General features: G+C 43.1%; 1 protein-coding gene across 9 annotated transcripts in view; it reads left to right on the plus strand.

The window, feature by feature from the left end:
* The window catches only part of LOC109902237 (phosphatase and actin regulator 4B), a 67,169-nt gene extending 52,357 nt beyond the window's left edge, over positions 1-14,812 (plus strand). For 6 of the 9 annotated variants that reach the window (XM_031786477.1, XM_031786475.1, XM_031786476.1 and 3 more), the window contains 10 exons: positions 1,565-1,897; positions 7,411-7,554; positions 8,720-9,245; positions 9,486-9,757; positions 11,332-11,557; positions 11,673-11,728; positions 12,187-12,248; positions 12,564-12,701; positions 12,880-12,956; positions 13,144-14,812. In XM_031786477.1, coding sequence (XP_031642337.1) covers positions 1,565-1,897; positions 7,411-7,554; positions 8,720-9,245; positions 9,486-9,757; positions 11,332-11,557; positions 11,673-11,728; positions 12,187-12,248; positions 12,564-12,701; positions 12,880-12,956; positions 13,144-13,159 — 1,850 coding nt within the window. In that variant the 3' untranslated portion in view covers positions 13,160-14,812. The remainder of the gene's footprint in view (positions 1-1,564; positions 1,898-7,410; positions 7,555-8,719; positions 9,246-9,485; positions 9,758-11,331; positions 11,558-11,672; positions 11,729-12,186; positions 12,249-12,563; positions 12,702-12,879; positions 12,957-13,143) is intronic. The other 3 variants (XM_031786480.1, XM_031786478.1, XM_031786479.1) reach the window with 1 other exon arrangement.
* The last annotated feature ends 6,902 nt before the right edge of the window (positions 14,813-21,714 follow it).

The following is a 21,714-nucleotide window of genomic DNA, read 5'->3' on the forward strand; positions in this document are numbered from 1 at the left end:
GATCTTATATTCAGTAGTTCTTCTCAACTGTATGTAATGAAACCTGGAGTACCAAGATGACCTGGAGTACTAATGTAAGAAATAACACGTCAAAAAAAAAAATCCTAGGAACGCGAAGCGAAGCGGCCATCTCTGTCGGCGCCGGAAGTAGGGGTTAAACGTTTGGGGGCGTGGCCGCTGACTAGTTAAACTTTACAGGGAATACAATTCTATCAAAATGAAAGGTTCACATTACATTATTTCACAAAGAGTTTAATCTTTACTCATCAAGATTTAGATGCAAACACCATAATTGAGAAATGTACGCATTCAGAGATATAGTTGTGTGTTTCCTGTCCTCTATGAAGTTACCAAATGAAACACACTCAACATAACTGTCCCTTAAGTGTCCATTGACCCTTCCCACATTCTCACAAGTGGACATATAGTTTCATTTTCCCATTTAGGGGATTTAGGAGTTTGGCCAAGTGAAATCCTTTGTTCACTCTGTGGTCTCTCTCTGCATGAAAAGGGGAAGAGAGTCTCCACCAGGAATTTACGACCTGAGATAATAGAACCTGGGTGTAGTAGAGAGTGAGAGAGGGGGAAGCCACTATCTACACCCAGAAAGGGCCACGTCATGACAGAGACAAATTCACCTTTCAACAGGACAATTACCTAAAACACAAGGCCAAAATATACACTGGGGTTGCTTACTAAGACAACATTGAATGTACCTGAGTGGCCTAGTTACAGTTTTGACTTAAATTGGCTCTATGGCAAGACTTGGAAATGGCTGTCTAGCAATGTTCAACTTGACAGAGCTTGAATATTTTTGTAAAGTATAATGGGCAAATATTGTCCCATCCAGGTGTGCTAAGCCCTTAAGAGTGTCAGAGCTGTAATTGCTGCCAAAGGTGATTCTAACATGTACTGACTCAAGGGGTTGAATACTTATCTAATGAAGATATATTGCGGTTTTATTTTGACATTGAGCATTTTGTGTAGATCATTGACAAAAAAAGGACACATTTTAATCCCACTTTGTAACACAACTACATTGGAAAAAAGTCAAGGAGTTTGAATACTTTCTGAAGGCACTGTGTTTCCTCTTTTCTCTGTGACATCAGCATGTGATAAAAACTTGTCTATAAATAAACTTCAGCTTTGAGAAATGGCGTGGGATAAGAAGCAGGGTGGAGGGTTAGGGGAATGGGGGGAGGGGGTTTGGTAATTACAGCACTCTTTGTCTATACAGCTGATCCCCTGATAATGACAATACACACACACACACTAGAGTGGCTGAGTGAATGGCACAAATTGTCTCAGTGCTCCAACCCAAGACTGAAACATTAATGTTTTTTAGGGAAATGCATAATGTGATGAGATGGAAAATATACTATTATTGAAAGAAACAAACACGCTCCAAAAAGCCTAGCAGTGTGTAGCGAGTTGCTGTGTGTACGGTCTTTGACACGAATGCGCCCATGTGTCTCTCATGATGATGATTAGTGATTAAATGTATAGTGCTCTTTAACACATGTATTTTATGTAACATGTTTTTTGTGTGCTGTGTGTTTTGCAGAATCAGATAGCCATTTTGTTCCTGACCCAGATTCGCTGCGGGATACTCTCCGAGAGTCACTGCCCCCCAAACAGTCCGTTATGCCCCCCAAGTGGCTGATAAGCTCCACCCCTGAGCCCAGCAGCGAACCGAACCCTGCAACCACATACTCTTCCTCCTCCTCTTCTTCCTCTGCAGTTGCAAAGCCTGCCCAAACTGTCTCCTCTGCAGGCGCCAACACCCAATCTTCAGCAATAGTGTCCCTTGCGCCATCCTCCACCCCCCAGGCGACCAAGCAGCCACCCCTCCCCCTGCCCAAGCCTGTCAACAGGGGCGTTAATGCTGCCATGTTGGGTGAGTAGTAGTACTAGTTGTGGTGGTTGTAGTAGTAGGGGCCTGTTTAATCACCGAATGGCAGAATTAGCCAATGAGATGCCCGGGGAGACCAGGTGCAGTTTGCATCGATGCACACACACATTCACACGTGCACATGCACAATTAGTGGAGCTTCCACACGTAACTTTTAGTCACGTGTCATATGCATACATGTCTGCAGAAGACTCATGTCACATGCATATGGGTTACTACAAGGGACACGTGCACGTTGCACGCATTCTCACACACACACACACACACACACACACACACACACACACACACACACACACACACACACACACTTTGCCACTCTCATCCTTATAATGATGTTATCCCTGCGGCTCCAGCAGCTGTTCCCCAGCTGATGACTTAATAAGACTGAACTATTTTAGACAGCAGCAGCAGAGCAGATTTTCCCTGGCATTGTACTCTCCCAGGACACCACTGACTCTGGTGGCTCTGAGCCTGCTGCTGCTCAGCTCCATGCGAAGACAATATTGTTGTTTTTGTTGTTACCAGGGGCGTTTCTCGTCAGGGGAGTCTGACTTTATTCACTGTTGTTCTCTTTGAGATCTGATACGCCTATTACCTTAGGACTGTTTTAAACACATTTTTTTGTATATAATTCCTGTATCATTATTACATGTAGGTTGGTTGGTTTAGCCTGGAGCTAGTAGGCTTGGAAGTCATTTGCCGTGCACTCGTTTGTCACCTATTCGCCATCTATAGTCTGTCAAGCTATTTCATATGTACGTTCTAGAATGTGTGTAGACATTTCCGCTGTCATATTATGTAAACAATTCCGATGTATTAAACCATGTCGGATATGTTAACAAATGGGGCATAGAATGGGGCTTTTCATGATGTAGCAGGAAGGAGAAATGGCATTAAGAAGTTGCTTCGCTGATAAACCTTCTGCATTCTTAATTCGGAAGTTTTGATTTCCTCTTCACTTTCCCCACTTGGTGCCCCTCTCACAGCCCAGACAAGCCTCTCAGACACTTACCGTAACACTCTAATTACACAGACCCTCTTGTTCTGGGTGCTAGTAGTGCGTTCAGTGTAAGCATATACACCTTGGTCGTGTCCGTTAGACACCACACGTTTAAAAAAAATGTCTGAAACCAGGAAGGACTTCCCGGACTGTTTTTAAAATGGTGTGCTACGGTGTGCCCTAATGAACATCACCCTAGTGTATGTGTAGTTAAGGTGACCAGATATTGGAGATGAAAATCAGGGATTTATTTTACACGGGGCTAGTTGTGCAAGAGTTTTGAAAAAAAAACTATAGTTAACTATCAAATTTTGAAATATTCCATTCAAATACCTGTATTAATTATAACACAGAAATTGATTACCCCTCCACAGTTTTCTTAGGCTAGCCATTTTAGAATCACCTGTTTAGTAGCCTGGGCCCTCATTTATCAATGTTGCGTACGAACAGAAATGTTCGTAAAACATGCGTGTGGGATTCAACAATTTGTACTTACAGTTGAAGTCGGAAGTTTACATACACTTAGGTTGGAGTCATTAAAACTTGTTTTTCAAACACTCCAAAAATGTCTTGTTAACAAACTATAGTTTTGTGCATGACATGAGTAATTTTTCCAACAATTGTTTACAGACATTATTTCACTTATAATTCACTGTATCACAATTCTAGTGGATCAGAAATGTACATTTTCCAGCTTGGAAAATTCCAGAAAAGTACGTCATGGCTTTAGAAGCTTCTGATAGGCTAATTGATTTGAATCAATTGGAGGTGTACCTGTGAATGTATTTCAAGGCCTACCTTCAAACGCAGTGCCTCTTTGCTTGACATCATGGGAAATCAAAAGAAATCAGCCAAGACCTTAGGAAAACAAATTGGAGACCTCCACAAGTCTGGTTCATCCTTGGGAGCAATTTCCAAATGCCTGAAGGTACCATGTTCATCTGTACAAACAATAGTACGCAAGTATAAACACCATGGGACCACGCAGCCGTTATACCGCTCAGGAAGGAGACATGTTCTGTCTCCTAGAGATGAACGTACTTTGGTGCGAAAAGTGTAAATCAATCCCAGAAAAACAGCAAAGGACCTTGTGAAGATGCTGGAGGAAACCGGTACAAAAGTATCTATAGCCACAGTAAAATTAGTTCTATATCGAAATAACCTGAAAGGCTGCTCAGCAAGGAAGAAGCCACTGCTCCAAAACCACCATAAAAAGCCAGACTACGGTTTGCAACTGCACATGGGGACAAAGATCGTACTTTTGGGAGTGATGTCCTCTGGTCTGATGAAACAAAAATATAACTGTTTGGCCATAATGACCATCGTTATGTTTGGAGGAAAAAGGGGGAGGCTTGCAAGCTGAAGAACACCATCCCAACCGTGAAGCATGGGGGTGGCAGCATCGTGTTGTGGGGGTGCTTTGCTGCAGGAGGGACTGGTGCACTTCACAAAATAGATGGCATCATGAGGCAGGAAAACTGTGGATTTTTTGAAGCAACATCTCAAGACATCAGTCAGGAAGTTAAAGCTTGGTCGCAAATGGGTCTTCCAAATGGACAATGACCCCAAGCATACTTCCAAAGTTGTTGCAAAATGGCTTAAGGACAACAAAGTCAAGGTATTGGAGTGACCATCACGAAGCCCTGACCTCAATCCCATAGAACATTTGTGGGCAGAGCTGAAAAAGTGTGTGCGAGCAAGGAGGCCTACAAACCTGACTCAGTTACACCAGCTCTGTCAGGAGGAATGGGCCAAAATTCACCCATCTTATTGTGGGAAGCTTGTGGAAGTCTACCCAAAAAGTTTGACCCAATTTAAACAATTTAAAGGCAATGCTACCAAATACTAATTGAGTGTATGTAAACTTCTGACCCACTGGGAATGTGATGAAATAAATAATTATCTCTACTATTATTCTGAAAATCTGACATGATATACTTGAGAATGTGCGTAAATTTAAGCACACCTCTGACCATGCGTACACAGCACCTTGTGGTAGAAAAGTCACACTTCAGCTACTAATAGTTTTCTCAGGGTGCTATCGAATTCATAAACATGAAATGTTAAACCAGTTAAATAACATAAAAGGCAACACTGAGGAATTGTGACTTGTCCAAAATAGCAAATGTTGCATTGCTGGAGGAACTGGCACAAGCTGCATTACGCAGGGAGCGTGTTTTCAATGAGTGTGCAGTTTTTTTGTTTGTTGCTGAGAGCGACGCTTGGCTTATAAGTAGATTTAGTTTTCCAAGGCATATTTTATTGTATCTCTGCAACCAACTCTCGCCAGTTTGGAGACGAAACGCACCAATGCCACCCCAGTGCAAACCCAAGTCCTCTCCACCCTGGGTTTTTTGGCCACTGGAACATTCCAACGGGATATTGCGGATCGGTCTGGCATTTCACAACCAACCATGAGCCGATTATTGCCTGCAGTCCATCGCGGCATTATTTAATTGACCCCACAATACATCCAGTTTCCGTACACTGCTGTGCAGCAGGCCAGAGTGAAAAGGGATTTCCATACCATAGCTGGATTTCACAATGTCATTGGAGCAATTGGCTGCACCCACATCGCAATCGAAGCACCATCATTGAGCAAATTTAACTTCGTCAACAGAAAAGGTTTCCATTCTGTCAATGTGCAGATCATCTGTGATTCACATTTGGCTTTGTTGAATATAGTGGCCAAATGGCCAGGTGAGACACATGATTCATTCATTGTGCAGAACCGTTCATTCAGTCTTAACCTCCAGGAAGGAGCTGTTGGGGATGGATGGCTTATTGGTAAGTGACTTATGTTTTATTTGCCATGTTAGACCTCTACTGGGAAACAATATCTGAATGTTGTGTTCATAATTGCAGGAGTCTGGGGTTACCCATTGAAAACATGGCTGATGACTCCCCTCACAAACCCCTCAAACCAACAAGAGGCAAGGTATAACCTCTACAGAAGAACAGTAGAGCGCACCATAGGTCTGCTGAAAGGGCGTTGGCTGTACTTATCTGGGACAGGAGGCACACTGTAATTTGCCACTGAAATGACGTGCCTTCAAATGCCATTACGTGAATGTAATACAATGTGCAAATTCCTTTTTAGGTTTGCTACATTGTCAAGGATTGCAGTGTGCTCCACAATATTGCAATCAAAATTGGTATTACACTGAATGACCCACCTAGACTCGATGAGCCCATGCCTGACGGAGTGTTTCCCACCACCCATAGCTCTGGCACTGAGGACAAGAGTCAATATCACACAACAGTTTTAGGTATCTGTTCTTCCAAATATTGTAATCAAATCGACAAGGAAAACACATTTACATTGCACCAGTATTTGTCTCTAAGGCTGTTGCATACATACTCCATCTGCTGTTTGAATCTTAGAATTGGTTTATTGATCTCGTTGTTTCAGGACTGCGTCAGTCAAAATATGTTGCGCAGCTGAAGCGCTTGCCAAAGAGGACACCCTTCTTGTAGGCCTGGGGATGGCTGGGGAGTCAGAAAAATCACCTACATCTGTAAAGATTTAATGTTTTGTAATTCTGGTTATATTAATTTTGTTACATTTGGTTTGTTATATATATTGTCAAGAAAAAATATTTAGATGTGGTCCATGTCTGAATATGGTTGCGAAAATAAAGCTTGACTTACCAGCAGTTGGTGTGTCTGATATTCCTTCAGGGTCTGGGAGAGGATCCTCAGTATCACCATCACAAATGATGCCAGACACTGAGGTCTCTCCAATTATGCTGCCAATGCGCTGGTCCATAGCAGACAGTGAAGAGTCACTCTACCCTTCTTACTCTTATATCTTACACTTCGGTGATGAAAAGTTATATTTCTGCAGTTTTCTTTGTGTTCTTTGATTTCTCTATGTTGGCAGACAGAAATGAGTGACATTTCTTGCAGATTTGAAGGGAAGGTTTGTGACCATTAGTGGTCATTTAGGGCGGTTCTTTATGTAAATGAGACTTCACGTGCACTAGCACAGTGTTTTAGAACGTGTCTGATTTATCAAGGCTAAATACTTTCCGGTGTCTGTAAATCAAGCATATGAGCAATTGATAAATACCAACTTTTTGGGGATTTGTACAAGATCATTTAGAAGCTTTTCTACACAACATTGATAAATGAGGGCCCTGGTGGGCATGGTTGTTCATGCGGTGGTGACATGTTTGTATCAATGATCAAACGTTCTCATAAATGGTCAAACAAGTTTGGTACAGGGATAGACAATTTGTACATGCAAATTTGACTGGATACAGCATTTTATTATTGAAATATCAACCTAAATGTAACTTCACAGTTGCATCTCTCTTTCTGAGGGATAATCGTGGATATTTTCAGGGACAGCTCTAACCGGGGACAGGCCACTAAAGTTGGGGACTGTCCCTGTAGATCAGGGACGTCTGGTCACCCTATACACACTGTATACATTCAGCCAGCCTCTATGAGAGCTGAAGGCCTGCGTGTCATACCTCTCGTCCCCCGCCAGCCTCCACTCTACAGGGGGGTGTGAACCAGAATGACTCCCAACTGCCCCTCTACTGGTCCTGCTGGAAACGCGAGGGTGACTATGACGTCTACCTGTCCCTCCCGGTCTACCTGTGTCGGCGGGACGGCAGAGGCCTGCGGTCAGGTAAAACAAAGGATGCCCACCAATGCCCCTCTTCACTGGCATCACCACAGCAATGGTGCCCACCCTGTCTCTCTAACATCTTCCCGAGCCTGCGTTGTGTGTGTGGCTGTATGCCCCCGCCCTGTTAACGTCAACCTTCTGGTCACCAGCGTCATCATATTGCATCATCCTGACTTGAAATGCCTCATGCCAAATGCTACCTGGATGCTACTGCTGGACTAACCTATAACGGCCTGGATTGAGTGCTCTCTTATGCTCATGCCACGATAGGCTGCATGTACGCAACAAGGTTGAATGAGAGTGAGGTGTGCGTGTAAGTGGGTTTAAGTGAGTGTATGTGGGTGTCTGAGCACCATATGTGTACTACCACCTCTGGCATGTGAATGGGGGAGTAACTGAGTGTCTCCCATGATGGCTAGCTGTGGCTGCGCAGCGCAGACCAGGCTGCCCCATAAAGGCTAATCCACACATCTGCTCTGGAGCAGAAAGGAGAGAAGGGCAGATGGGCTTGACTCTGTTTAAAGCAGATGTTATAGTCCAATCCAGTCTACTGCATGCTTCATGTCTGGCACTTTAATTGGTCAGTTGCTGTGATCTATTGTACTCCAATGCAGTATGTGTCCATTGCTTTGTATTTTAATGCTATTTCATGTTAACACATCCGTCAGCAACTGCATCAAGCTTACATATTTAAAGGTTTGCATGCAATCGCAAAATGTCTATTCCAGCTTGGTTGAACAGGGTTTTTTCATAATTCTCAGTTCAGAGATGCTAAGATACGATGGGGATGCGTACTGGCCAAATCGATTTGTGTATGGTCTGTGTGTGTTTTAGAGCATGTGTACTTATTCAAACCCTCACAGTAACCTTGATTGCCACATGCACCCGTTTGTAATGTAAGACCCTGTCGGATGCACTCATGTGACCTGGGTTTGTGGATCTATGCATTCATGTGGACTCAGTCATGTGATCTGGGTGTGTATATCCATTCATGTGCACTCACCCATGTTACTTGGGCTCGTTCTGTAAATGGAGACGTAAACAAGCATGTGCACTCACTTGATCCGCAGTTGAAAGCCCAGATTTAGGTTAATAAAGTAAGTGAACATGTGTTTTTATCAGTGTGTGTGACACCTTCAATATACTGTGTTTCTCAATCCCACAGGCAACCTCACCCAGGCCGGTACCAGCTTTGTGCCAACTAAGCCCTCTCCACCGATGCCCCCCAAGAGGACCACCCCTGTCACAAAGCGCAACCCGGAGGACCCCTCTGCGTCCACCCAGTCGGTCCCCACCCCCTCCCCCTCACTGCTTTCTCCTGAGGACCATCATAACCACTCAGTCGGCTTCCAGATGCCTCCCCCGTCCCCGCCCTTACCCAACTACATCCCCCCTTCTCCCCCCCGCCAGCATCTGCACACGCACTACCTCCACCACCAGCACTCCTACCAACATCCCATCCCCCAGCCCTTGCTCTTTGACCCCCCCAGCCCCACCAGTGAAACCCCCCAGCGTCCGGCCCCCGTCCCCCTGCACATCATGATCCAGAGGGCCCTGTCCAGCCCCGGCCAGGCCCAGCCGCATCCCGACGGCTCCCAGCGTTCAGCCCACTCCCTGCTCTTTGAGACGCCACTCGAGTACCAGGGGGACCGCGGCCGGCCCCTAGCCGTCAGCATCCAGCCTCTGAAACTGTGAGTCCAGTGGATATTTCATCAATGTAGACTTGAGTAAAACACACACCTCAAACATTAGGTGTAAAGTTGGCAAGACCTTGTCTAGGACTTATGAATGAATCTAGCCACACAATCTTTCTGTGATGCCAATGATTTATTATCAGCTCCGTCAATAATATGTGACTGGCGGCTTTTCCTATTTCTGTTGAAAACTCATCTGATCTCCATTTCTCTCTCTCTCCCTCTTCTCTCTATCAGGGCTGAGGATGACTACTCTGAGGAGGAGGAGGATGATGATGATGAAGAGGAGGAGTACGATGGGGAGCTTCCCCAGCCAGAGCTGGAGCCACGGAGCAGGAGGTGCATGGTGGGAGAGCCCAGTATCAACGTCATCCCCGAGGGGCCCAACAGTAGTGAGGAGGAGGAGGAAGAAGAGCAGGACCTGCAAAGGGAAGACAGCGACTCGGACGGGCCAGTGCTCTATAAAGATGAAAATTCAGATGAGGATGAGGAAGATGAGCCTCCACCCAGTATGTATCTCTGTCTCACTTGAATTTGGTTATGGATAAACATTTATACTCAGATACAGCAGCGTCTTTAAAATACTGTAAAAATAAGTATGCCACCTAGCAGACTCGGTGGCATATTAGAAGTGACTTACGCCTCCCGGGTGGCGCAGTGGTTAAGGGCGCTGTACTGCAGCACCAGCTGTGCCATCAGAGTCCCTGGGTTCGCACCCAGGCTCTGTCGTAACCGGCCGCGACCGGGAGGTCTGTGGGGCGACGCACAATTGGCCTAGCGTCGTCCGGGTTAGGGAGGGCTTGGTTGGTAGGGATGTCCTTGTCTCATCGCGCACCAGCGACTCCTGTGGCGGGCCGGGCACAGTGAGCGCTAACCAAGGTTGCCAGGTGCACGGTGTACCCTCCGACACATTGGTGCGGCTGGCTTTCGGGTTGGATGCGCGCTGTGTTAAGAAGCAGTACGGCTGGTTGGGTTGTGTATCGGAGGACGCATGACTTTCAACCTTCGTCTCTCCCGAGCCCGTACGGGAGTTGTAGCGATGAGACAAGATAGTAGCTACTACAACAATTGGATACCATGAAATTGGGGAGAAAAAAGGGGTAAAAAAAAGAAAAGAAAAAAAAAGAAGTGACTTACAGTAGCGTGAGCGCATACTTTTTTGTATGTGACTATAATACCTGCGGAAATGTATCCCCGATTTGGCATTGTTAGCACTGCACTCTTACCAATTGAGCCACACAGGATACCTATACAGTACCAGTCAAACATTTGGACACACCTACAGTGGTTGCTCCACAAAAAGTTTTGCGATTATTAAAAGTTTTGCGATTAGAGGTAATTTGTGGTTTAGTACAGTACCCTGCGTCACTACTTCATTGCTCCAGACCAGCGCAAGGGGGAGTTAGAGCACTGATTATGTTTTTGGGTCCTACTGTGTCTCTAACTGACAATGAATGGGCTACATAAACCTAAATAGAAAACTATAATTGTGCACGACTTCAATATTACTTACTAAAAGTGTTGTTACACTAAGGTTTTTATTATTTGTTATTTTGTTAGGTTTATTTGGCTTTTACTGTAGTGCTGTAGCCCACTCCCGACCGGTCACGTTGTACAGCGCCTGAGTGGTGCAACGGTCTAAGACACTGCATAACAGTGCATGCTGTGCTGCTACAGATGCTGGTTCAATACCCGTGCTGGCCTCGAGTGGGAGACCCATGAGATAGGTGACTGTAGGTTTTTGGTTTCTCTCTCTCTAAAAACAGAAATAAATCATTCTAAATCATTCTAATTCTAAATAACAAACTGGCTTTATTTACAAATTAGTAACAATGTCTCTCCCCATGAGATCGTCAAGCTAAAGAGTGGCTTCTTTGAAGAATCTCAAACATAAAATATATTTTGTTTTGTTTAACACTTTCTTTTTGGTTACTACATGGTTCCATATGTGTTATTTTTTGTAGAATGTAGAAAATAGTACAACATAAAGAAAAAACCTTGGATGAGTTGGTGTGTTCAAACTTTGGACTTGTATTGTATATCTTTCTATACCTGACTACATCTCTCTGTTGTTCTTGTTCAGGTGCTTTGGCCAGCAGGGTCAGAAGGAAAGACACGTTAGCTTTGAAACTGAGTAACCGACACGCCCCAGAGAAACATGCTCGAGAGGACAAGTCCAGCAGTCACACCGAACGACGCACTCCGGGACACACACCGGGTCACACACACCAAGGGTCAACAGGGCTGACATGGCAGAGCAGGGAGCAATGGGAGGCCATACGCACACAAATAGGCTCTGCACTCACAAGGTAATAGATAAAGCCACACAGTCTCACTATCATTTTCTTCTCGCTCTTTCCTCTTCTCTCCACATATACACACACCAAATCTAACACAAGGTTGATGTGAACTTCTATCCTCTAGGCGTCTCAGCCAGAGACCCAGTGCAGAGGAGCTGGAGCAGAGAAACATCCTTCAACGTAAGTCTTTCCTACTCCCCATCACAATTTTCCTGACAGGTGAAAGCTTTGTGGTGGAGGCATGGGGCGCTTGCCTTCACCCGTCCGATCATGTCTAATCAGAGAACTAAAAGGAAGGGAGGAAGGAATAATGCACTTTTCTGGAATTAGAATGGGGCCTAGGTTTTCACCTAATCACAGCTCAATCCCCACTGGTATTTCTCTCTTAGTAAGGATTCTTGTTATTTATATAAATGAGGCCACATTCCAAGAGCATGAGGCCACTTCTTATCAACGTGGATTAGATGTATTTTATTTTATCTCAGTCGGTGTGTACTTGTGTATAGTACTTGTACCTCGTACCTTTATTAAATCCCATTGGAAAATCCTATTTTTGTGAAATAGACAGCAATTGCACAATTTGGTTAATGTCTATACAGGGTTCTAAACATTGGTTTGACTCTCTCTCTCCTTTTCAGCCAAGAACCAGGTAGACAGGCAGGCGGAGGTCCGAGAGATCAAACGTAGACTCACCAGGAAGGTAAGACCAGTGACACACACACGCACTACTGTTACCTGTAATAATATATTTCTCTCATTTAACAGAACATTTACGCACAGAGGAGTAACGAGTGAATTGTTATAAAACAAGCTGAGAGAAGGTAGTCTTCTTCAAGGGAGACTGGCAATGAGGCCCTTTATCTACTTCCCCAGATTCAGATGAACCTTGTGGATACCATTTTGGCTTTCAAAACTACTTCTAACTTCCTTCATACAGAACACAAATTAATCTAACTCTGGGGAAGTAGATAAAGGGAGTCATCCCTTTAAACTCTTCATTTAACTCCTCCTCTAGCTGAGTGAGAGGCCCACGGTTGCTGAGCTACAGGCCAGAAAGATCCTGCGCTTCCATGAGTATGTGGAGGTCACCACAGCCAATGATTACGATCGGCGAGCAGACAAGCCCTGGACCAAGCTAACACCCGCCGACAAGGTACAATCAGCTGTCAGTCATAGCTCCCTAAAGCCCACGGCTTGTAATGCACTTACTTATTGACACCAGTATATCTTATTGCCCAGTAATGGAAGTATATATGTCTGTATTTACTTTAGCAGTTAGACGCTGTCTTATGCAAAGTCTTAATTGTATTAACTTTCCCACCTTCGTCCAGGCTGCCATTCGAAAGGAGCTCAATGACTTTAAGAGCTCTGAAATGGAGGTTCATGAAGACAGTAGGATCTATACAAGGTACTTCCTCAGCCTATGGACAACATGAAGTTATTTACACAATTACATAATATAGATCTTGCATTAACATACCAAGACATTTGTTTCGATCCCTTTAATTGGCTGCTCTTACAGCCTTGGAAAATCCCTTTTTGATATGTTGAGTTGTTGTGATTGATCAAATTATCATTGATGTCCTTTTCTTTAGGTTCCACCGGCCTTAGCATCCACCCCATACTGGAAAACACTTACTTAACCAGTGGCCAGCAGAGTCTCTGGAGAGGAGTCGCGGGGTCTCGGTGCTCCCTAAACAGACTTCCCTTTTATGTTGCTGAATGTACTGTACAGATCATCAAGGAAGGCCCTGGAATTGACTGAACGGAAAACAGGGGGACTGAGGACCAGATGCAGTATTTCTATCAGACAATAGGGGGTGCCAAGTGCCAACAAAGTGAAGAGGTGGCAGAGGGGCTTGACTGAGAGGGCTGACTGGGAGCCACTCTGCCGATTTGTGTTATACTTCGGGGTTCCACTGACAACGACCTTTTGCCACCTCTTTCGATGTTGCCTTTTTTCTGATTTTACTCTGTATGGCACAGTTAACCCATGTTGCAGAGATGTAAATGTAATAACATTACAGTAATAATAGTCCTAATAATGACAGCTACAATAATAAACACATTAATAATAAATGTTAGAGACGAAGCTGCAGAAAGAGAATGAGGAGGAAGACGACTGTGGGATTTGCCATTCTCCTAACTGGAAAAGCTCTGGGATTTTTGTGCACTTCTGTATAGATTTCTGTGATTTCTTAGACTGAAACTTGAGAGTTCTAATAATGACAACGTAATGCATAATATTTTGATCACATCAGAAATTACTGCTTTTATTTGAACCTGTTTCAATAGTGTGCATTTTTACATTTTAATCATTTAGGAGACACTCATCCAGAGTGACTTACAGGAGCAATTAGGGTTAAGTGCCTTGCTCAAGGGCACAGCGGCAGATTTGTCACCTAGTCCGCTTGGGGATTCGATCAGCGAACTTTCGGTTACTGGCCCAACGTTCTTAACAGCTAGCCTGCCTTGCCTGTATTTATATTTGGCTGTGACGCGGGGTGAGCATTTGAGCTTTAACTAGTCATAGGAAAGAACACAACGAGGAGGTAGTTGGTGTGCTATTCTTTTTTTTTTTTTTCTCTCGTTTTTTTTGCCAGACTCTGATCCCCATGCTGACAGTAGAATGCTGTTTTCATATCACAGATATCTTCATTTCGCTGCATGAGCCAACACACAGTGCAATTATTGAATCAACACTTTTTTTTTATTTACGCTTTTTTATTTGTGTTTTTTGTACTTCTCTACATAGGTCAAACCATGCAATGCTGCAAATAATAGCTGTTTTAAAATGCTAAGATTATGATGATGGCATCTTAAATAAAACAAAAGTTAAAATGTTCTGTAAAGATTTGTATCAAAGTGCAGTTGGCATAGATCAGGATTTGATGAAAAAAAACACAATTAGTGGATTTTACGGTTGACAGGGAATCATTTCGGCAGGAAAATACTTTTTTATCTGGAGAAATGTTACATGCGTTGTATTCTGGCCAGTAGATTACAGAGTCCTTTAATGTACAGATCCATTTAGGTTACTGTTGTGTATATCTTGTTCTTCTTTATTATTTGAAAATAAATGTTAACTATAATAGTATTATAGGTTGCTATTTTTCTAAGCACAAAATATTACTGTATGATTAAACACTACAACAATGGGAATCTTTAAGTGTTCAGTTTAACTTCGTTTTTTTTACGAAATGTGGAATTTTAGTAACTGCCTGTAAATAGTCACCTATAATTAAAAACCTTAAATCACTCTGAGTCTTTCACTCTTTGAGTCCCACTTCCCATCTTCAATTGTGAAGATCCAGCTAAATCCTGTAATTCCAAATGAATGGGACAATATCTCTCATTCATCTGGGATTCAGGCATATAGCTGAATCACAAGAACCGACAAGTGGATCTAGACTAGTTAATATTTAAAAAATAATAATCATTTCTGGGTAACTAGTACCTTACTGTAGTAGATTTCCATTAAAATTGTTTTAAAAAAAATACATTTTTAGCAAAACAATATTTCTCAAGCAAGAACAACTTTGCTAGGACTAATCACGTTTCCATCCAGTTTTTATGCGAGTAAATCATACCTTATAAAACAAATCACAACATGTGTGATGGAAACAGGAAGTTTTGGAACTATTTTATAAATGCTGCCATAATTCGCAGCAGGTCAGCTTGGTGGAAACACCTCTGTTGGGAAAATGTGCATATTTTCGTTATGCGTATTTTAGAATATTCGCATGAAAATGTGTCTACAATTTAATGGAAATCTAGCTATTATCTGGGTAGGGAGGAGAAAACTGAAAACTAGCTCTTATTGGCAAGGTTTGCATGAGGTTTGGAACTCTCTTTGTTATTGGTCTATTAACCAATTTACTGCATGGTGATGTCACCATCGAAAGCTGAAACTCCCACTCATGCAAACCTGCTGATTAGAAGGTCCTGTGTAGATAGCAACTATCAGGAAATGACGCTGAATGTATTTTTTCACTAGTGCTTGTTTCATCAGTTGATAAAATGTTGACTAGCTGGGCCTTTAAATGCCCACAACAGTAAAAATCCACGTTTTCGAGATGAACGACGATCGCCAGAGTTTACCCATTTACCCAATTAGTATTGGTAGCATTGCCTTAATTGTTTAACTTGCGTCAAACATTTTGAGTAGCCTTCCTCAAGCTTTCCACAATAAGTTGGGTGAATTTTGGCCCATTCCTCCTGACAGAGCTGGTGTAACTGAGTCAGGTTTGTAGGCCTCCTTGCTCGCATATGCTCTTTCAGTTCTGCCCACAAATTGTCTATAGGATTGAGGTCAGGGCTTTGTTATGGCCACTCCAATACCTTGACTTTGTTGTCCTTAAGCCATTTTGCCACACTTTGGAAGTAGGCTTTGGGCCATTGTTCATTTGGAAGACACATTTGCGACCAAGCTTTAACTTCCTGACTGATGTCTTCAGATGTTGCTTCAATATATCCACATAGTTTTCCTGCCTCATGATGCCATCTATTTTGTGAAGTGCACCAGTCCCTCCTGCAGCAAAGCACCCCCACAACATGTTGCCACCCCTGTGCTTCACGGTTGGGATGGTGTTCTTCGGCTTGCAAGCATCCCCCTTTTTCCTCCAAACATAATGGTCATTATGGCCAAACAGTTCTATTTTTGTTTCATCAGACTAGAGGATATTTCTCCCAAAAGTATGATCTTTGTCCCCATGTGCAGTTGCAAACTGTAGTCTGGATTTTTTATGGTGGTTTTGGAGCAGTGGCTTCTTCCTTACTGAGCAGCCTTTCAGGTTATGTCGATATAGAACTTGTTTTACTATAGCGGTATGACGGCTGCGTGGTCCCATGGTGTTAATACTTGCGTACTATTGTTTGTACAGATGAACGTGGTACCTTCAGGCATTTGGAAAGTGCTCCCAAGGATGAACTAGACTTGTGGAGGTCTACAATTTCTTTCCTGAGGTCTTGACTGATTTCTTTTGATTTCCCATGATGTCAAGCAAAGAGGCACTGAGTTTGAAGGTAGGCTTTGAAATACATCCACAGGTACACCTCCAATTGACTCAAATGATGTCAATTAGCCTATCAGAAGCTTCTAAAGCCATGACATCATTTTCTGGAATTTTCCAAGCTGTTTAACGGCACAGTCAACTTAGTGTATGTAAACTTCTGACCCACTAGAATTGTGATACAGTGAAATAATCTTTCTGTAAACAATTGTTGGAAAAATTACTTGTGTAATGCACAAAGTAGATGTCCTAACCGACTTGCCAAAACTATAGTTTGTTAACAAAAAATGTGTGGAGTGGTTGAAAAACAAGTTTTAATGACTCCAACCTAAGTGCATGTTAACTTCCGACTTCAACTGTATGTATACACATGAGTGTATGTGTATTTTTATCATGTATTATACAGGGCACATTTGGAAAAGAGACCTACTGTAGGTCTGAATATGTCTTCCCTGTCAAAATAGAGGTTAAATAAAATAACAAATAAAACCACGGCCAGTAGAGAGGAACGGAAGAAGGAAAGGAAGCTAGGAATGGAGGAAAGGGTTAGAGGAAAGAAGGAATGGAATCTAGGAAAGAAAAAGGAGTTCACATGTTCGTTGTAGGGTTTAACCATGGCCAGTAGATGGCAATAGTATTGGTTTTAGTGACAAGCTAGTTTTAGTCACTGGCTGCTGCAGCTGGATAATATTGCCAGTGCATCCCCTCAGCTGTTGTCAGACACAGGTGAGTCTTGAAATACCATTCTCTTCCTCAATAGTGTGCACTGAATTCTTACAAAGGTTGTCTATGGAAATACATGTTCTCCAACATGGAAGACAAACAGGTGGAGGCGAGATCAGGTGGAACCATTCTAGCCAATGAGAGGGCAGATACGCATGTGAACAACAATAGATAGAGGACTCATCTTTGTATCTTGTGAGAGCAAATTTGCGTGAATCGATTGAGTGCTCTACGATAATGATGGCTGGTCGACGAACACACAAGTTCATGTGTGTTGTATTGACCTGCTCCTTTATTAATAAGTGAATAAAGATTTAGTTTAAGTATTACTCTGACTTGTGTGATAAGTTTGCCTCTCCTCGTTTGATAGTAAAGAAATTAACCAACACAATCTATGCCATCATAGCGTCTGTGACAGCCACAATGGCTCAGCCCATGCTATCTCCATTTTAAAGTAGTGCATTTTTCTTCTTCTTCATTGGCTGATTGCTCCCAATTCATAGGAAAGGGGAAGGGGAAACCAAGTCAGTTGCACAACTGAATGTATTCAACTGAATACAGAGAGGTGTGGGTGGCTGCCTTAATCAACGTCATCGGCGACAGGGGAGCAGTTGCTGTTGGGGGTTAACTGATTTGCTCAAGGGCAGAATGGCAGAATTTTTCACCTTGCCGGCTCTGTGATTCAAACCAGTGACCTTTCGGTTACTGGCCCAACGCTCTTAACCGCTAGGCTACCTGCCGAAAACCCACCCAGTTGACTACATTAAAATGGTGGAAGCCCATTAATGGCAATGTATATCCATGATGAGTCCTTCATCCATCTCTATGTCAACTTTGCTGAAATGCCAAATGCGTCCGCTTATGCCAGTGCATTCGTAACAACCTGACCATTACGACGCTTGTATTAGATCGAATAAGCCTTTAGTAGCAAACTAGCAATAAAACATTTTATTGACCAAATTCGACACTCTCATTAGCTAGGTTTCCATCCAATTGGAGGCCGATTTTCATGCGTTCTAAAATCTGTATAAAGAAAAGATGGGCATTTTCCCACCAGTGGTGTGTCCTAACAGATTTGGTGTGAATACAAATTATATAGTGCACACCCCAAAATAATTTGCTTCAGTTTTCATGTACGGAATAAAACTGTTTCCAGAGCATGTTCCACTCTACAGATCACAAAAACTTTTGCATACTGAGTACAGTGAGTTCTAGTCAATAAGAGACACAGTGAGAGTAGGCTGTGGGGTTAGGCTAGTCTACATGATGAGATTATTATGGCTAAAAGCAATTCATATTTGCATTTGTCAAACAGCAGTTAAGCATCGATCATCATGTAAACAAAATAAGACCCTCGATAATTATTGGAAAGGAGCATCAAGCTCATTACCTGGCATTTTCACCACCATGTGAAGTTCATAATTGATTTAATCTGTAGTCTAATAAATTGCACGCTCTCCCGACAAGTCATAGTGGGAGGACCACACGCAAGACTCCAAGTTTACTTGGATGGTTATTATATCAATATTTGCGCATAAAAGCATTTCCACTAACAATTCTCTCATAATACATTTAACTGACACACATATCCCACCATGTCGAATGAAAAAATTTGCTGTTGACATTTTATATAAAATCATGTCGTGATTTTAAAAAAATACAGTACAACTCTATTCGCATAAAAACTGTGGATCTAAACGTGGTTACTAACTTCCATACAAAAATTCCTCACTTTGTGGGCTTATTTTTGTGGACAGATTTTGGGCAGTAAAACCTCTCGCTTCGCCTCTTTCTCTTTGATTCTACTAGATGAAACGCATCTACTCTTAGGAAAATTGGGTTCTATACAGAACCTTTTGATTCTTTGGACGACATTAAAGAACCCTTTACTGAGCAAGGTTCTATTTACACTGAGTATACAAGACATAAGGAACACCTGCTCTTTCCATGACATCGACTGACCAGTTGAAGCCAGCTGAAAGCTATGATCCCTTATTGATGTCACTTGTTAAGATCACTACTATCCCCGCCCTTATGGAGTGGCAACACAAGAGCTGATTTCCATACTTTTGGAATATTTCATGATAACAATGTTGAATAAAAAATATGGGTTATTGAACCAACAATGATAGGTGTAGCACACTTAAGCAGACCAGGGTCCAATTTATCGGCTCCTGTGGATTTCTGGTTGTCTATTACTAGCAAAGTATCTAGGACTTACATGTATTTTTCTGTAAGTAACCTTAAAGAAAAGCTTTGACTACTGTATCATTTATCTGATCATTCATCAAGTTTCCCCTATTAGCATCCAGAAAAGAAACATGTAATGCCGATGCTGAAGACTTCTATATTGGTCCGCTAATACAGGCAGTGGCGACCCATCATTTAGTTCAACTGTTTAGCAACCAAAAATATATATAATAATTTATTCTGTGTGTATATATATATATATTTTTGTATCGTTTTGTATGTTATTTTGGCATTAATACGTGTCACATTTAGTTTGCAAAGAATGTAATATATATATTTTTAAATTTAGTTAATAAAGCCACATACAAACATGGTCTCTTTTTTTGCTTTCCTGAGTAAGGCAGCTCCAAAATGCAGGTATTTCAGCCTCAGTGCTTTGTGGTGGTGGGGTTGCCAGCGGAAAATAGGGGTTGGTAATGTTTTCTAGTTGCGCTGTGATTGGCTCAGTGTTGTGGACGACATCCTTGTCTATGGTTGAACCAAAGAGGAGCACGATCGAAACCTCCACACGATACTGCAAAGGTCCCGCGAGAGAGGAGTCCGGCTCAACCCCGAGAAGAGCACAGTAGGCCCTACAGAGGTCAGCTACTTCGGACATCTTCTCACAGCGACTGGAATCAAGCCAGATCCACAGAAGATCTCAGCCATAAAAGAAATGGAGCCACCAAAGAACCGTGCAGAGCTGGAAACAGTGCTTGGCATGGTCAACTACTTAGCCAAGTTTGCACCCAACCCCTCCAATGCTAATGCACCCCTGCGTCAACTGCTAAAGTAGTCCAGTGTGTCTCTCTGGGACAAGCAACACGACATTGCTTTCCAGAATGTGAAAGACTTGATCACGAGAGAACCAGGACCAATCCTTGCCTACTACAACCCCAACAAAGAACTCAGACTCCAAGTGGACGCGTCGAAGTATGGACTAGGTGCAGTGCTACTGCAAGAAGGATATCTAAGTATATGGACGACAAGTCATTGTGGAATCCGACCACAAGCCCCTTGAGTCAATCATGAGGAAACCACTAGACGCAGCCCCGCCAAGGCTTCAGAGAATGATCCTTCAACTACAAAAATAGGACTTCACAATCACTCACCTTCCAGGCAAAGACATCCCTGTCGCAGATACACTCTCCGGGGAGTTTCTTACCTATAAGGACAGCAGCCTCAGTGAAGGCATGGACATGCAAGTGCACACTGAGTACAGCAACTTACCAGTTAGTGACACAAAACTGAAGGAGATCCAAGCAGAAACAGAAAAGGACTCACAACTTGCACAGCTGAGGAAAGTCATACAGGATGGATGGCCTGAGCAGAGGAGAAAATGCCCTCAGAGCATCTCAGTTCATCACAATTGTTCAAACAAAAAGAGGACATTGTTGGTAAATGCGCCAAATGTCTTGAACGACGCCCCTCAAACACCAAAGAGCCAATGTTACCTCACTGTATCCCAGACCAACCCTGGCAGGTCGTGGCAACCGATCTGTTCACCTGGAACAACGAGGACTACATCGTAACAGTGGATTACTACAGCAGATACTTCGATCTCGACAAGCTTCACAGCACCACATATGCAGCTGTGATACACAAGCTGAAAGCAGCCTTTGCCAGGCATGGCATTTTAGAGACTTTATTATCTGACAATGGGCCCTGTTACAAATCAAATGAGTTTGAATCCTTCACAAAAGCAAAAATCTGTGCAGATTGCTAAATCACTCATGGACAAAGCAAAAGCAGACGAGAGACAGACCACTAACTCAGTCTCCTTGAATACCGCAACACTCCAGTTGACAACTTCAAATCACCTGCCCAGCTGTTGATGAGCCGCAGACTTCGCTCAATCCTTCCCAGCACCAACCAGCAGCTGCAACCTGAGGTAGTCAGCTACAAGGAAATGCAAGAAAAACGTACACAGAGACAACAACAACGAAAGCCATACTACGACAGGTCAGCTAGACCACTACCACCACTGATCGATGGAGAGTCAGTTAGAATCCAGGAGCATGGCCTCTGGAAGCCAGCAGTCGTCATCCAGCCAGCTGACACTGAACGTTCATATCACGTTCGCACCGCAGAAGGAGCGGTGTACCGCCGCAATCGTCGTCACCTACTGAACACAAAATAACAACACACTGAGATGAACTGTTCCCCTAAAAGAGAGTGTGATGGACTAAACACACACACAGC

Source organism: Oncorhynchus kisutch, linkage group LG13 (genome assembly GCF_002021735.2).
Source record: "Oncorhynchus kisutch isolate 150728-3 linkage group LG13, Okis_V2, whole genome shotgun sequence".
In the NCBI taxonomy this organism is placed as follows: domain Eukaryota; kingdom Metazoa; phylum Chordata; class Actinopteri; order Salmoniformes; family Salmonidae; genus Oncorhynchus; species Oncorhynchus kisutch.